The sequence below is a fragment of the Anolis carolinensis genome, chromosome 1, assembly GCF_035594765.1.
Source record: "Anolis carolinensis isolate JA03-04 chromosome 1, rAnoCar3.1.pri, whole genome shotgun sequence".
In the NCBI taxonomy this organism is placed as follows: domain Eukaryota; kingdom Metazoa; phylum Chordata; class Lepidosauria; order Squamata; family Dactyloidae; genus Anolis; species Anolis carolinensis.
The window spans coordinates 215112501-215130852 of NC_085841.1; the positions used below are offsets into that span (position 1 = coordinate 215112501).

Sequence of the window (18352 nt, forward strand, 5' to 3'; positions counted from 1 at the left end):
GACCTTTAGCCCAGCTTCTGCCTACCTAGCACTTTGAAAACAAATGTGAGTAGGTAAACAGGAACCGCATTAAAGTGGGGAGGTATTTAGGTTTGGCGTTTTGATCAGAAAAAGGAGGAAGTTTGCAAACAAAGAAGGCTCTTCAGCAGGGAGATGGAGCGACAGCACCCCTCAGTGGCCAGAACTGAGCACAGCCTCCAAAGATGCCGAAAGATGGGAAAGTCTACATATACCTCTATCTGCTGTCTGTCTTGCCATTGTTATAATCGGCACTGAATGTTTGCCGTATATGCATTCTATGATCCGCCCTCAGTCCCCTTCAGGGTGAGAAGGGTGGAATATAAATACTGTAAATAAATAAATAAATAAGAAGGTAGCTCTTCTGAAATTTGATTAATTCTTGATTCATATATACACCATGGAAAGCTGTCCCTGGTACTTTCACATTATGCTGCCACAGAGCTGAATTAGATAAACCACAAACATTTTTTACTGCTCACCACAATGAACTATAAAATGCCAAGAAGTACATTAAGTACAGGTGGCCAAGATAGATGCTGTGGGCTAGTACTCTGGAGTAAGTGATTGATGGCTTCATCTTTCGGAGGGTAACTAAATATGATATAACCAGAAACAGGAAAGATAGCCAAAAAATTATACAGTACTTCATCTCAACTAATAATCTGGAAATATAGGAAAGAAGGAAGGAAGGGAGGGAGGGAGGAAGAGGAAGAGAGGGAGCAAGGAAGTCAGCCTTCACATTTGCTATGATGAAGGGCAATGCAGACCTGTGAAAGTGAAAATTGGTGAATAAAAACATTGTTTTTTTTATCTGAGAAAACCTCTTTCTAGGAATGTCTAGGTCTTCCAGCATGAACTTATGACAGTGGTTTTCAACCTGTGGGTCTCCAGGTGTTCTGGCCTACAACTCCCAGAAATCCAAGGCAGTTTACCAGGTTGAGAACCACTGCCTTATGATTAACTTCTGTTGGAAGTTGACCATAACATTGTACTGGAGGATCAGAGATTCCTAGACATAACATCTTAATCAAATCTGTGAATAACTAATCCTGCAGAAATCAAACCCGCAAATGTGAAGGACCAACTGTAAATTATGCATATATTTGTGTTTATTTAATTCTGATAATTGTGTCCTGGATTAACATTTATGCTGTACCGTTGCATTAAAATTTTACCAAAATGTAGGTCAAATATCTCACCTATTATTTTTATTGTTTTTCTCTTTGTCCTTGTTTTGAACTGCAAATTGAGGGGATCATTAAATATAAGTAGTAACATATAGTACAAATATACAAAAAGTTGTTTTGACAATGCTGTCGTCTAAATGATTAAACACATCATTTAATAATTCAGTAAAGCAGTACACTATTACAAGTACTTGGAAACCTGTCTCCAAAGCATCAGAATTGGGGTGGGGGTGTTAACAGAAAGACAGAAAGGAAGAAACCAGATTGATTTTCGTAGGAAGGGAGTTCCAGAGGGGAGGAGCAGCCACTGGGAAGGCCCTATTTTATGCTTGCACCAGATGTGCCTTGAACAACGATGAGCCTTTAAAAAGACAAGGGATGTATGTGTTATTTTCTCTATACTGTTACAAATATTTTTATAAAATGACTTCTCCATAAGGCTATGAGTGTGTTTTAATTATACACTTAAACCAAACATCACTGACATTGCTGAAAACCATTATTCATAAACTAAGCATGTTGCTTAGTTAAAGGAGCCCCCGGTGGCACAACATGTTAAACTGCTGAGCTGCTGAACTTGCAGACTGAAAGGTTGGTGGTTCAAATCCGGAGAGTGGGGTGAGCTCCCATTGTTAACCCCAACTTCTGCCAACCTAACAGTTCAAAAACATGCAAATGTGAGTAGATCAATAGGTACCGCTCCAATGGGAAGGTAATGGCACTCTAAGCAGTCATGCTGGCCACATGACCTTGGAGGTGTCTATGGACAGCATAGGCTCTTTGGCTTAGAAATGGGGAAGAACACCAACCCCCAGAATTGAACACGACTAGACTTAATGACGGGAAAACCTTTACATTTACCTTTAAGCATATTGCTTCAAAAATTGCTCTACCTATTGCAGTGAAATAATCCAATTAGGAATTAATGTACACCAACATGCTCAGTAGGTTTATTCACAAACCATAAACAGTAGTAACAGAAGTCAATCCTAAAAGATCAGACTTTTATTTTCTTATGAAGATCACTAAATCTGAATTTGAATTAGACTGGATCTACACTGTAGAATGAATGCAGTTTGCTACCACTTTAACTCTCATGGCTCAAAGCTACGAAATCCTGGGAGCTTTTTGTGTGTGTGTGTGTGTGTGTGTCAAAGAAAGCTAAAAATCCTGTAAAACTACATCTCCCAGAATTCCATAGCATTGAGTAATAGGAGATAAAATGTTGCCAAACTGCATTCATTCTACAATGTAAATGCACCCTTAGGAATATTTCCAAAAACAAGAATGCCTTGTGAAGTTCTAATGCTTGTTTGCTTTCTATATCTAATATCACCACTGTATTACATGATTGCTTTTCATTTGATAAACACAATGATTCAAGCTGGCTTTATACTGGACTTGTGTTTAATCTACTTATTGCTAATTTTGACCCATTAGACCACTTCTTCTTTTTAAACTGTGGGTCCCAATTCCAAATCGGGTCCCCTAGATCAATGTTTTGGTCATGAAAAATCTGGCAACAGTAAAAGATTTTTGAATACCACCTAGATATTCGGAGCCCCCGGTGGCGCAATGGGTTAAACCCTTGTGCCGGTAGGACTGCTGACCGATAGGTTGGCAGTTCAAATCGAGGGAGTGGGGTGAGCTCCCTTCTGTCAGCTCTAACTCCCCATGCGGGGACAAGAGAGAAGCCTCCAACAGGATGGTAAAACATCAAACATCTGGGCGTCGCCGGGCAACGTCCTTGCAGGTGGCCAATTCTCTCACACCAGAAGCGACTTGTAGTTTCTGAAGTTGCTCATGATATAGAAAAAAAACCCTAGATATTTACATGAATCTGTTAGCAACAACATGCAGTGTTTACAATGGACTCTGCAGAAAATGTTTCGGCTGTACTACACAAAAAGGAAAATCAAGACTCGGAAATGCTGTTTGGTTTTTATATCCATTTTATATGCTGGGATCATGAAAAAAATTCTTAGGCAGAAAGGGGTTGTGCATGGAAAAAGTTTAAGAAACTTTGCAATAGACTATAACCCCATGATAGGTTCACCATAAATTAGAAATAATATAAGGCATAAAAAGCAACATAATGTTTTAAATGTAAAAGACTTGTTGTCCATGTATTTTAAAGAGATCCTAACAGTGCCAAATCTCGCATCAAAGGTGAGGCACAATATATATCTGGACAAGTAAGCCTTTGTTCAATTTACATGCTCTGCGTGAAGCACACAATCTGAGTTTCATAATAAAAGGAAATTGGCAAACAATGGGTTTTATACCGTTTGTTGATTTTTGTGTCGTTTGTTGATTTTTCAGTCTGGTCTTTAGCTAAGATCCATGTGCACTGGAATATTCCATTGTGTGGAATAAATCAAGGAAAGTTCAGCACGAGGACCTAATGCCTTTATCTGTTTTCACTTTTAAATTCTTACCCTTTCTTTTAATTTTCAGGTGAGAAATGATTTTCACACTGGTGCTCCCTTTTATTTAAGCTCACAGGTGCCTGAGTATCAACATTTCGATCTCTTGTTCTTTGTGGGACACACCCAGCTAAGCTGTTGCAGTTACCAGACATTTTTTATTTTACAAAAAAACAGTCTTTTAGATAACCTGGTCCTGTGTGGTCTAGGACTTTGTAGGTCAAAACTACCACCTTGAACTGAGCTGTGACGCAAATTGGAAGCCAATGCAATTCTCATAAGACCGGTTTTGTGCCATCTCTGAAATACACACTTGATATCAGCCTGGCTGCTGCATTTTGAATTTACCTGCAGCTTCCAAACACTTTTCAAGGGCAGTCCTACAATAAGCACATTAAAGTGATCCAGGAACTCCTCCCAATAATTTTATATTTATACATTGATCATATATTATACATTGATACATTGATCTAATATCCTCCTCCTGCCCCATATGGTTGAATTAGGGGGACTTCCATTAACAAATCGCTATAAATCAATTCAGTATGTTTTATATATGGCACAATGGGTTAAACCTTTGTGCCAGCTGAACTGCTGACCTGAAGGTTGAGTTGCTGACCTGAACGTAGCAGGTTCGAATCCGTGAGGCGGGTGAGTTCCCATCTGTCAGCCCTAGCTTCCCATGCAGGGACATGAGAGAAGCCTCCCAGCAACACATCCAGACATCCCCTGGACAACATCTCTGTAGACGGCCAATTCTCTCAGACCAGAAGCGACTTTCAGTATGTTCTCAAGTTGCTTCTGACCTGATTTAAAAAAAGTATGAAGAGTACTGGAAGTAATGAGAATTAATACAGGGCATCATTGGTATCTACTGGTGTTTGGTTTTGATACGAAAATCCATGGATAATCAAGTCCCATTATATACAATGGCATAGTAAAATGGTGTCCGATATAAAATTAAGGTTTGCTTCAGGGCCATGGTGGCGCAATGGGTTAAACCCTTGTGCTGGCTGAACTCCTGACCTGAAGGGGTTGGTGATTTGAATCCGTGAGACAGGATGAGCTCCCATCTGTCAGCCCTAGCTTCCAATGCAGGGACATGAGAGAAGCCTCCCAGCAGGATTGTAATACATCCAGGTGTCCCCTGGGCAATGTCTTTGTAGATGGCTGATTCTCTTATACCAGAAGAAACTTGCAGTATGTTCTCAATTTGTTTCTGGCACAATAAAAAAGGGATTTTAAAAAAGATTTTCAAGTCATGGATGGTGGAATCCATAGATATGAAGGGTTCACTATACAAGCTTGCCAGAGGGATTACCATTGTTGTTTCAGGCAGTGATAATAAATTATTGTGGCACTTTAAAAACATATGCATCTACCATGGCCTTAACTACAATGCCCAGAAGTTGACACAAATTTGCAATTTCTGTTACTGTGCTGGCTACATTGGTGAATACTAGCAATACTGTTGTCAAAATCCTCCAGCAGCACTGAGCAGAATTATATACAGTAGAGTCTCACTTATCCAGGCCGGCAGAACATTGGATAAGTGAAAATCTTGGATAATAAGGAGGGATTAAGACAAAAGCCCATTAAACATAACATTACATTATGATTTTACAAATTAAGCACCAAAACATCATGTTTTACAAGAAATTGACAGAAAAAGCAGTTCAATACACAGTAATGTTATGTAGTAATTACTGTATTTACGAATTTAGCACCAAAACATTGCAACATTTATTACAAAAACAATGACTACTAAAAGGCAGGCTGCCTTGGATAATACAGAACCTTGGATAAGTGAAGCATGGATAAGTGAGACTCTACTGTACTACAGGACTGTTTTATGTCAGGCTGGCTTAAATACTCAATTAAGCATGAAGCATAAATACAACTAATGGGAAACTTCCTGTCTCATGAGTGAACCTGTCCTGCTCATTCCATTACTTATAATTTCCCAGCAGCATAGGACACATTGGATTCGCTCTTTCATCACATGATAATGGAGCAGTGCCATAGTCCCAACTGGGAGAAAATCCAAAATATACATAAGCCCCATCTGCAACCAGGAGAAAATTATTGTCAGTTAAAGAAGTGAAAACTCATTGTGTGCATGCAGTTCTTTATTTCCCACATATCAATACTTGGAGGTGCCCGAATTGCAGGTCTAAAGCCTTTCTTCACATTTTCTCCAAAGTGATTTTGGCCTTTTTTGTGTTGAAATATGCAAGTATGTCAATGTACATAGCAAGAGGAAGTGTTCTTAGATTATAGCAATGTGGGGTCACCCTTGAAAAGTGTTTGCAAGCTCAAGCTAGTCAAAATATGGCAGGCAGACTGCTGTCACGTGTGCATCTCATCTTGCAAGAACTTACCTGGCTTCCAATTTTCCTCCTAACTCAATTTGTAATCTTATGTTTTAGAGTATTTATTCCTGATTGTTCATGTTCATGTTCTGCTCTTTGGCGAAAAGGGCATGATAAAAATGTTGCTGCTGTTATTTCAAGGCTTAGACCTACAATGTCCTAAACTGCCTGGGGCGGGGATATTTGAAATACTATCTCCTCTTTTGGTCTGCCCAAAATTTGAGCTCCCACCATCACATCAAGTTGAGACAGATGATTTGTACATGCAACAGGGATTTTTCTATAGCAGTCCCAGAGAATCCTGGAAATCCCTGCCAAAGGAAGTTGTGTTGGCGCCACCTCCTCAAAGCTTCTGGCAGTTAGCTAGGACACTGTTGTCCACATCACCTGGAATTCTTTTACTTTTTTTTTTTTTTTTTGCTATTTTTGATTTTTTTTAAAGAAATATTTTTAGTTTATTTTATTTATCTGTAGCACATCATCTCCCTGCTCAATCATGGAAACCCAGAGTGAGCTTGGGCAAGTCACATGCCCTCAGCTTTAGAAAAGGGCAAGGGAAAACCTCTTTTGAATAAATCTTGCTAAGAAAACCCCAGAATAGATTTATCTTAGGATTTTCCATAAGCCAGAAATGATAAGAAGACACACAACAACAGCAACATCATCTCAGGTGCCCTTGGTGAAAGGTGATAGACAAAAAGACAGTTTTAAACTGGGTGTACATTTTAGCCAGGCAAATGGCAACTGTAGGATTTTGAAAAATGACTTCAACGTTGTGAAAAGGACTGTACCCTACTCTTTGGGGGGGGGGGGGGGAGCAACACTGACCTCTTACTAAAGCAGACTTCAAAAGTACAACAAATGTATTTCTTATACTGCTTCTGAAACCTTGCATATGTACTTCTGTGTATTTATTAGAACATGATCAGTGATTTTTTTTTCAGCTCCAAATGTGGCTCTCTAAAGGTCAATTTTTGCTTGGCACTGCCTTTACTTCACTGGCCTCCTCCGCTAATTCCCACATTCATGTTTTACTTTGTATCGTGCCAGTATTTTTGTTTTCTTCCCTTGTGCCATGTCAGTATTAAGACCTAGATATCCATGTTAGTTGTTTGCCCATGAAGTATTTCTTCTAATCACAATCTTCTTCCTTCCATAGTTGATTGGGAAACAATTAAAAAATATTTCTCCCAAAAATGCACAATTAACTACCCTGGTCAGAGCACCTGTTTACATTTGAGATGAGGGGCTCAGAAATCCAGTGATTTCCTCAAGATTCAAATGTCAAAAAAGAATGTTGTAGATCAGTGCTATTCAAGGCAGTGTGGATTTCTGTGGGTTTTCAATTGTAGCCAATGGTCACAAATATGGATGAGTGGAGGACTAGGGATAGAGTTTTGTATTAAATTAGCAGTTGAATTCCCATTCTGAATCCATTCAGATGTCCACTGTACCTTAATTTTAAATGTGCATTAGGTTTACTTTATAAACTACTATTTGGAACTTAAATCCAAGGTGAACCTCGGTTCTCAAACTGTGGAACCCAAAGCTGACACTGAATGTTGAACTTCCAGTATCACCCTTACCCAGAGTTTGGGAAAGTTACATTTTCTTATAACCAGAGTCCTTTTTATAACAGCTGGCTGTTCATTTCTGAGTAGAAGTCTACGGTACCCAGCAAAGTTCTCTATGGATTTGATTCACTAAAAACAGTTCTCATTTTTAAAATGCAACCTATTGCTTAGGAGGGTGAAAAGGCAAGCCTTTTATCCCAATTTAATTGAAAATAAGCTCTTTGTGCAAACTTATCCCATGATCGCTGCAATGGCAATAAAGTTCCGCCCTCAAGAGCAGAGAATCACTCTCCTTTGTTCATACTTGCAAGGACAGTGCTTGTTCCTTCCAGTTCAACAAGGGTAGGCTTATATTGCAAGCTGATTCAGTGCTGAAGGTAGCTTTGTTAAGGCCAATAAGGGAGACTTCCGAGTTGGACATGATAGCTGCAGTTACCTCCTGTAAATTAACTGTTGCAGGAGAACATGTTTCTTTGGCAATTGCTGGCTAAACTGAATTTGGACTGGTGAAATGATCTCCATGAGGGTCTGACTAGGTCTTGCAAAATTCAGAGCAATGTATTCTTGGAACATCAGTAATGCAGCTCCACAACTGCCAATTTGCTTCTGAGCACAATTCAAAGTACTGGCTTTAACCTATACATCCCTAAATGGTTCCGGCCCAGCTTACTTCTCCGAACCTATCTCTCTCAATGAGCTAGGCCGAGTGTTAAGATCTACAGGGGAAGCCCTGCTTTTGGTCCCGCCCCCATCACAGGCGCGGTTGGCAGGGATGAGAGACAGGGCCTTCTTGGTGGTGACCCTGTGGCTGTGGAAATCCCTCCCAAGTGACATGAGAACAGTCCCCCCAGGCTTAAGCTTCAGGAAGAATCTTAAGACTTGGCTATATAAGCAAGCCTTTGGAGATTAATATGACCAATAAGTATGAAGGAAGAACGGTGAAGCAATTGTTTCAATGTTTACAAAGCTCAGTTGGTGCTAGACTTCTGATACTTTTGATATGTTTTAATCATTGGAAAGACTATTTTAATTGATATGTACAGTGTTCCCTCACTTATCACAGGGGTTATGTTCCAGGACCACCCACAATAAGTGAAAATCCGCGAAGTAGGGACATTATATTTATTTTAATATTTATACATTATTTTAGCAGTTATACACTATTTTAAATCTTTATCAACCAATTGTGTGTTGATAAATTGCCTTCTTCTCCTCCCATTGCCGCTTGGGCTCCTTTTCTCTCCCTTTGGCTTCTCCTTCCTCCCTTCCTTAGGCTGTAAATTGTAATTGTTATGATTTATAATATTCTTTTAGAGTTTATTGCAAAACTGCAAAACAGCAAATCCGTGAAAAGTGAACCGCGAAGTAGTGTTTTATACTATTGCTATTGTCTGAATCTGGCATTGAATTATTGCCTTAGTTTGTAAGCCGCCCTGAGTCCCCCTTGGGGGTGAGAAGGGCAGGGAATAAGTATAGCAAATAAATAAATAAATAAGGTCTAACAATAACACGGCTTCTTCTCTTTGCTCCTGTTCCATGGTTTCTTTGGCAGGACTTGGATTCCAGTGGTTCTCAACCTTCCCAATGCCATGACCCTTTAATATAGTTCCTCATGTTGTGGAGACTCCCAACAATAATATTATTTTTATTGCTACTTCATAACTGTGATATTGCTACTGTTATGAATTGTAATGTAAATATCTGAAATGCAGGACATATTTTCATTAACTGGGGGGGGGGTTGATTTTGTCATTTGGGAGTTGTAGTTGCTGGGATTTATAGTTCACCTAAAATCAAAGAGCATTCTGAACTCCACCAATGATGGAATTGAACCAAGCTTAGCACACAGAACTCCCATGACCAACATAAAATACTGGAAGGGTTTGGTGGGCATTGACTTTGAGTTTTGGAGTTGTAGTTCACCTACATTCAGAGAGCACTGTGGACTCAAAAGAATGATAGATGTGGACCAAACGTGGCACAAATACTCAATATGCCCAAATGTGAACACTGGTGGAGTTTGGGGGAAAATAGACATTTGGGAGTTGTAGATGCTGGGATTTATGGTTCACTTACAATCAAAAAGCATTCTGAATCCCACCAATGATAGAATAGGGCCAAACTTCCCACACACAGAACCCCCATGACTAACATACTGGGAGATCTGGGAGGAATTGACTGATTTAGTGGAGATGTAGTTCATCTACATCTGGAGAGAACTGTGAACCCTACACCATCAACTCCGCTGGACTGGCTACGTTGTGCGAATACCTGATCACTGTCTCCCAAAGCAGTTACTGTACTCCCAACTCAAGAATGGGAAACGTAATGTTAGTGGACAGGAAAAGAGATTTAAAGATGGGCTCAAAGCCAACCTTCAAAACTGGGAAGCCCTGGCCTTTGAACACTATAGTTGGAGGTCAGCTGTGACCAGCAGTGCTGCAGAATTCGAAGAGGCACAAGTGGAAGGTTTAAGAGAGAAATGTACCAAGAGAAAGACATTTCGAGCCAACTCTAAATGGGACTGCCTTCCATCTGGAAACCGATGCCTTCTCTGTGGAAGAACATGCGGGTCAAGAATAGGTCTCCACAGACACCTATGCATCCACCACCAAGACACTATACCTAGAGGACCATCATCCTCAAGCTACGAGGGATTGCCCAAGTAAGTAAGTAAGTAAGTAAGGTAGAAGTAAGGTAATGACAGTGTGAATAATCCAAATTTGGTTGAGATAGTGCGTGTGTGCAGTTCTGGGGGGGGGGGGGGGCTCTAATTTTTGCTTCTCATATACTTAGCAGGGGGACAGGACCATAGCCAGAAATTTGGGGGGGGGGGGTGTTTAAACTTTTTAATAGTGAATCATGAAGAGTACTGTGTTTCCTCGAAAACAAGACAGTGTCTTACATTAATTTTTGCTCCCAAAGATGCACTAGGTCTTATTTTCAGGGATGTCTTATTTTTCCATGAAGAATTCACATTTATTGTTGAACAAATATATATATATATATATATATATATATATATATATACACACACACACACACACACACACACACACACACACACACACACACTATAAAGTAGTTGTCAACGCAAACCAGCATAACTAGACAAACTGTGAATCCTATCAAGAATTTCTTGTTACTACCATTATTTCTATGTACAACAATCTATGGTACATACATTTACCAAGCGGGCATGCTTCCGAACACAACCTTTGCAAGGTGTTACTTTCATGGGAGGCCTTATATTTAGCCATTCAGCAATACCTCTACTAGGTCTTATTTTCAGGGGATGTCTTATTTTTGGGGAAACAGGGTAGTTCCATAATGCATAATAATTTAGAAACCAGGTTCCATCGATAAACTTCAGTGGACACTCAAGACAGATAAATTTCAATGGACACTCATGGGGCTTTGGTTAACCAGTTAAAATTCATGAGTAAAACAGGTTTGTTTTTTTTAAAAAAAAACTGAAAACTTTCGGGGGTGGGGTGGGTGGATCTCTACCCCCTCTTGGCTACAGCCCACCAGGGGGACTTGGTTAACCAGGAAAACTCATGAGGAAACCAGTTTTTTTTACCTGAAAAATTTGGGGTGGTTTGAACCCGGTGGAGGTGCGTTAAAGCGCTGAGCTGCTGAACTTGCGGACCGAAAGGTCGGAGGTTCGAATCCGGGAAGAGGAGTGAGCTCCTGCTGTTAGCCCCAGCTTCAGCCAACCTAGCAGTTTGAAAACAAGCAAATGTGAGTAGTGAAGAACATTTTATTTATTAGCCCTTAGGCCATATCAAAGTACCAAGCCAAACAACCAGACTCGAAAAGTCCTGGTTACATTCTATACAAATATTAAATAAAACACTTGTAACCATACAATAAATAAATATAATAAAACTGAGTGTGTACATCATATGTCATTGTCACCCCTACAGTTTACCCCAATCAGCCCCACATATGTGGATCTCAATCGTATTGTTTTGCTCAAGTACAGAGCCGTTTTATATGTTACTAGCTGTGCCCGGCCACGCGTTGCTGTGGCGAAGTCTGGTGGTATGGGAAATAAAGTATTGAGGAATTGGTGGTAGTTAAGGTCAAGGGTAAAGGTTTTCCCCAGACATTAAGTCCAGTCGTGTCTGACTCTGGAGGTTGGTGCTCATCTCCATTTCTAAGCCGAAGAGCCGGCGTTGTCCGTAGACTCCTCCAAGGTCATGTGGGATGACTACATGGAGCGGCGTTACCTTCCCGCCGGAGCAGTACCTATTGATGCACTCACATTTGCATGTTTTCGAACTTCTGGGTTGGCAGAAGCTGGGGCTAACAGTGGGGGCTCTCTCCGCTCCCCCAATTCAAACCTGTGGCCTTTCGGTCCAGAAGTTCCGCAGCTCAGCGCTTTAACACGCTGCGCCATCAGGGGATATTATTTCCTAAAGGTTGTGAATATACAATATTTCTGATTGGTTTTTTTTGTTTGTTGGAGGCAAGTATGAATGCTGCAATTAGGAAAAATGATTAGGATGTAATGGCCTTGCAGCTTTAAAGCCTGGCTGTTTCCTCCCTGAGTGAATTTTTTGTTGGGAGGTGTTAGCTGGCCCTGATTGTTTCCTGTCTTGAATTCCCTTGTTTTCAGAGTGGTGTTGTTTGCGATATTTTATGTGCTTCTACTGTCTGTGGCCCTGAGAAAACAGAGGATTTTCCAGACTTTGATGATGGGAATACTTTGTTGGGAGGTGTTAGCTGGCCCTGATTGTTTCCTGTCTGGAATTCCCTTGTTTTCAGAGTGGTATTGTTTGCGATATTTTATGTGCTTCTACTGTCTGTGGCCCTGAGAAAACAGGATTTGCTAGACTTTGATGATGGGAATACTTTGTTGGGAGGTGTTAGCTGGCCCTGATTGTTTCCTGTGTGGAATTCCCCTGTTTATTTACTGTCCTGGTTTTAGAGATTATATTGTTCTGCATTATTCTATCCCAGTACTTATTTCATATTAAAGAAGAATCTCACTTATCCAACATTCACTTATATAATGTTCTGGATTATCCAACTCAGTCTGCCTTTTCATAATCAATGTTTTTGTAGTCAGTGTTTTAAATTCATTGTGATATTTTAGTGGTAAATTTGTAAATACAGTACAGTAGAGTCTCACTTATCCAACATAAATGGGCCGGCAGAACGTTGGATAAGCGAATATGTTGGATAATGAGGAATTAAGGATAACCCTATTAAACATCAAATTAAGTTATGATTTTACAAATTAAGCACCAAAACATCATGTTAGACAACAAATTTGTCAGAAAAAGTAGTTCAGTACACAGTAATGCTATATAGTAATTACTGTATTTATGAATTTAGCACCAAAATAGCACGATATATTGAAAGCATTGACTACAAAAATGCGTTGGATAATCCAGAACGTTGGATAAGTGAGTGTTGGATAAGTGAGACTCTACTGTAAATACTACATAGCATTACTGCGCATGGAACTACTTTTTCTGTCAAATTTGTTGTATAATATGATGTTTTGGTGCTTAATTTGTATAGCGATTACCTAATTTGATGTTTAATTGACTTTTCCTGAATTCCTTCTTATTATCCAACATATTCACTTATCCTGCCGGCCTGTTTACGTTGGATAAGTGAGACTCTACTGTATATTTCTAATCTTATATTATCTGAGGCTCCTTCTTCACAGGTGTATAAAATGCACACTGAAGTGGATTATATGGCAGTGTGGAATCAAGATAATCCAGTGCAAAGCAGATAATATAAGATTATAAATGGGTTATATAGCTGTGTTGAAGGGCCTTGAGTCTACACTGCCATATAATCCAGTGCAAATTAGATAATCTGTGGAAGAAGTCTAAGTGAGGCCTAAATCTGCCTGTCCCCTAGCTGAAACCTGGCTGTCCCTTGGTTGCTAGGCAACCAAGTGGACAGAGATTAGCCCTCTAAACTGGCAGCAATTGGATAAAAACAATTATTGCTCTCCCTCTAATTAGGACTTTATTTTTCTTTTCTTTTTGTTGTATCAACCTTGAGGCGTGGATGATGGGTTGTGTTGTCAAATTTTGAGGTTGGGGGGATTGTACTTTTGTTGTTTTGTGAGTCGCCGTGATGCCATCACTCTTTTATATATATAGATTTTTGGATCTTGACTGCACATAAAGTACGTTGTTCTGTTGTGCAATTCCCAGTGCATTGTCCGTTTGATATATGGACCAAGAAATGAATCTCTCACCTTCTGATACAATTTACAGTCAAATAATATATGTGCTAAATCCTCAATTTCAGGTGCTCCACAGATACAGAATCGTTCGTTATAAGGGATGTTGTTGAATCTCCCATATCTAACCATTGTATCAAGCTGATCAAATCTAGTTCGAGTAAATACCTCCCTAAAGTGTTTTGGCATTTGGATTTTTAGATACTTGTCAATTTGGAAGGTACATTTATATTGGCTCAGCCATTTTAGGTTGGCGACCCCACTGAGAGTAGCTATATCTTTCTGTGCTTCTATGTCCAAAATTCTTTGTCTTGCACTCTTTTTCACTTGATCATTTAAGGCGCAGGAGACAGGAAGGCCGCAGCTTCTTATAGGTAAAAGGTAAAGGTTTTCCCCTGATGTTAAGTGCAGTCGTGACCGACTCTGGGGGTTGGTGCTCATCTCCATTTCTAAGCCGAAGAGCCGGCATTGTCCGTAGACACCTCCAAGGTCATGTGGCTGGCATGACTGCATGGAGCGCCGTTACCTTCCCGCCGGAGTGGTACCTATTGATCTACTCACATTTGCATGTTTTTGAACTGCTAGGTTGGCAGGAGCTGGGACTAACAGCGGGCGCTCATTCCGCTCCCGGGATTTGAACCTGGGACCTTTTGGGCTGCAAGTTCAGCAGCTCAGCGCTTTAACACACTGCACCACCACCAGGGGCCCACAGCTTCTTATATAATTTGTCAATTGCATAATCCATGAAGTCTTCTGTTGGGATTTTATCTGTTTTAATAAGCACAATTTTGGAGCAAATGTGAGTAGATCAATAGGTACCGCTCTGGCAGGAAGGTAATGGCGCTCCATGCAGTCATGCCGGCCACATGACCTTGGAGGTGTCTACGGACAACGCCGGCTCTTCAGCTGAGAAATGGAGATGAGCACCAATCCCCAGAGTCGAACATGACTAGACTTAATGTCAGGGGAAAACCTTTACCTTACCTATCTTGTATCCTTACCCATTCCCCCCCCCCCTTGGCTATAGGCCTGGCACTGTACAACAACAACTCTTTATTGATTAGTCAATTTTGACCATATCAAAACATGTGAAACATACAAAATGTACACACTTACCCATACATACAGTAAAACCATGTAAAACCATGTATAGATACAAAGCATCCTGGCCTACTAGCCTACCAACCCACTCCTAGGTAGTTGTGCAAATACAGAATAAAAATATTAAAATTAAAATTAATTATTCCCTTAAGGTAAGGTTTAAGCGGGGGCAAGGGTAAGTAAAACTAGTGGCTTGTCCATAGTAAATTTTAAATGTGGATTTTGTTATTGGCATTAGGATCACAGCTATCTGCTTCCATCTTCTCGTGGATGGCCAGCGCTTTTTGCGTAAAAAGGGTCAGTTTTAAAATAGAGTTTTTATCTGGACCCTGTAGAAGGATGTGCAATTTCTCCTTATTCTCTAAATGAGTATGGTTCTCCAGCAGAGGCTCTAAATAGAAAGATCGAATCCTGTTGTAATAGGGACATTTTAAGAAAAAGTGTTCTGAGTCCTCCACTTCTGCATCTGCTTCACGACACCCACAGGCTCTCTTCGTATAGGGGATCTTCTGACGTCTACCTAGCTTAGACTTAATGTCGAGTTGCTCGAATCTAGCCCGGGTAAAAAGTTTTCTAATATATAGTGGAAGTGTAAAAAAGAGGCAGGTTTCCATGCCCACGTTGCATTTAAATTTAGCCAGGTATGGAGTGGCTCTACCCTGTTTCCCCTAAAATAAGACATCCCCAGAAAATAAGACCTAGTAGAGGTTTTGCTGAATTGCTAAATATAAGGCCTCCCCTGAAAGTAAGACCTAGCAAAGTTTTTGTTTGGAAGCATGCCCGCCAAACAGAACACCAGAGCATGCAGGATTGGTAAATGTACGTACCATAGAGTGGTGTACATGGAAATAATGGTAGTAACAAGAAATTCTTGATAGGATTCACAATTGGTCTGGTTATGCTGGTTTGTGATGACAACTACTGTACAGTATATAATAAATGTTCATTTTTTGTTCAACAATAAATGTGAATTCTTATTCATGGAAAAATAAGACATCCCCTGAAAATAAGACCTAGAGCATCTTTGGGAGCAAAAATTAATATAAGACACTGTCTTATTTTCGGGGAAACACGGTAGCTTGCGCTATGATCATAAGATCATTTTGTGCAGCAGTGTCAACATGAATGCTGGCTTCCCAGTGACAAAGGACTCTTGCCATACCCTGGACTCTCCACAGATATATATTTTTTCCTTTCCTTGCCTTAGTTTATCCATACCTCACAACCTCTGAGGATGCCTGCCATAAATGTGGGCGAAATGTCAGAAGAGAATACTTCTGAAACATGGCCACACAGCCCAAAAGACATACAACAACCCAGTGTCAACCCAGTGGTAAACAATTGGGCACACTTTAGCCCCAAAATTTATAATAATAATAATAATAATAATAATAATAATAATAATAATAATAATAACTTTATTTTTATACCCCGCCCCATCTCCACGAAGGGACTCGGGGCGGCTTACATGGGGCCTTGCCCGATAAAACAATCAAATATCAAAACACAGCAATAAAACAGTTATCCAATAAAAACATCAATTACAGTAAAAACAATCGTTAAAATCAACATAAAACATACAATATTAACACTGGAGACTAATTCATAGAACCCAGGCAAAGTGCAACATGTGCCGAAATGTGCCGAAATGGGGAAGGTATTATTAGCTTGAGAGGGGCAAAATCTAACTTACTGACAGTGTGGTCGAGTCTGCTTAGCCATGATGACCATTCTTTGTGGTTTTCTTGCTCTAATAGGCATATGGCTGGGAGTCTATGTGGTTGCATTTGTCTTATTTTGTACCACCAATTGATCTGCCTCTTCAGAATTACTGTGGAAATTGGGGGTACTCCCATCTCTGCTCTCACTGCAGCTGACAGGGATGATCTCTCCACACCTAAGCCAATTTTCAAGTGGCGACCTGGCACTGTAGAACCAACCTAAGAAGACCCTACTCAGTGGACAGGAGAGAGGAAGGCGCGCAGAGCAGATGGCGGGGCCTGGCGCCGCTCCTCCCACCTGCAGCCGGCCCCCTTCCTTTCTTCCTCCTTTCGCTCCTTCTCTCCGCCCGCCTTCCCTTTCGGCATCCTAGCGGCGGGAATGGAGGACAGCAGCCCCTGACGGGGGAACAGCTGCTCCAGCCGTTTGTGGGGCGAAAGGAGAGAAAAGCAAGCGCGAAAGAAAGACTCTATTCCCTCTTGAGGGAGAGCGGGAAAGCCTCACAGGGCGGCTCTCTTGCTTGGAGGCCTCTTGTGTTTCTCGGGGGAAGTTTTCCAAGGCGTGGTTTGGAGGATGGTGGGCCCCACGGGGAACCCTCTCTGAGGAGGAGGAAGAGGAGGAGGAAGAGGCAGCCCCTCTCGCTGCTCAGAGAGGCATGGACAGCCAGGCGTGCGCCGCCTCCACCCGCCTGCCGCCTTCGGGGTAAGTGCCAGCTCTCAGACTGGGAAGAGGCCACAAGGTCAACTCCATTCTGTCAGGTTTGCACCTATAGAGCCCCTCCCTCGCTTTCCCGAATGACACGAGAAACTTGCCCGCTTCACACGCGACTTGTTCTCCCGCCCTCTCACCCTCTCTCTCTCCTGCTCTTCTACCGGGGTTTATTGAGGGCAGCGTCGCGACAGAAAGGCGGGAGGAAAGAGGTCAGCCTGGACTTGCTTCCCAGCTGAAAGTGGGACGAAGTCTGGCCAGCTGAGACTCCCTCCAAAGTGCTGGAGCGAGCCTTTGTCCATTTTTTTTGGCGGGGGGGGGGGGGGTGTGCGCGTTGGTTTCTCCTCAGCTGACCCGGGCGTCGGAAATGCCCATGGAACTAAACCCCCCCTTTAGTCTGAGGGAAATACTTCTGTTTTGGGTTGCTGTGAGTTTTCCAGGCTCTATGGCCATGTCTCAGAAGCATTCTTTCCTGACGTTTCGCCCGCCTATATGGCAGGCATCCTCAGAGGTTTATTTATTTATTTACAGTATTTATATTCCGCCCCTCTCACCCTGAAGGGGACTCAGGGCGGATCACATTACACATATAAGGCAAACATTCAATGCCTTTAACATAGAACAAAGACAAGACAAACATAGGCTCTGAGCTGGCCTTGAACTCATGACCAGAGTAGTTTGTTGCAGCTGGCTGCAGCAGGCTGGCTGCTCACCAGCCTGCGCCACAGCCCAGGTTGTGAGGTACTGTACTTCTGTTTTGGGTTGCTGTGATTTTTCCAGGCTCTATGGCCATGTCTCAGAAGCATTCTTTCCTGACGTTTCGCCCACCTATATGGCAGGCATCCTCAGAGGTTGTGAGGTACTGTACTTCTGTTTTGGGTTGCTGTGATTTTTCCAGGCTCTATGGCCATGTCTCAGAAGCATTCTTTCCTGATGTTTTGCCCGCCTATATGGCAGGCATCCTCAGAGGTTGTGAAGTACAGTAGAGTCTCACTTATCCAACACTCGCTTATCCAATGTTCTGGAT

At 41.4% G+C, this 18352-nt stretch overlaps 1 protein-coding gene and 1 long non-coding RNA gene across 6 annotated transcripts in view; one reads left to right on the forward strand and one right to left on the reverse strand.

Moving 5' to 3' along the window:
* LOC134294335 (uncharacterized) overlaps window positions 1-16934 on the reverse strand; it is a 43698-nt gene extending 26764 nt beyond the window's left edge. For both annotated transcript variants that reach the window (XR_010001269.1, XR_010001271.1), the window contains exons 1-2: window positions 16592-16934; window positions 11164-11300 (exon numbers count right to left, since the gene is read on the reverse strand). This is a non-coding gene — a long non-coding RNA (uncharacterized LOC134294335). The remainder of the gene's footprint in view (window positions 1-11163; window positions 11301-16591) is intronic.
* A 249-nt stretch (window positions 16935-17183) lies between these two features.
* cobll1 (cordon-bleu WH2 repeat protein like 1) overlaps window positions 17184-18352 on the forward strand; it is a 109983-nt gene continuing 108814 nt past the window's right edge. For 3 of the 4 annotated variants that reach the window (XM_008115158.3, XM_008115159.3, XM_008115164.3), the window contains exon 1: window positions 17185-17319. In XM_008115158.3, the coding sequence (XP_008113365.2) occupies window positions 17273-17319 (47 nt within the window). In that variant the 5' untranslated portion in view covers window positions 17185-17272. Of the gene's footprint in view, window positions 17320-18352 lie in introns of all 4 variants that reach the window. The other variant, XM_008115161.3, reaches the window with a different exon arrangement.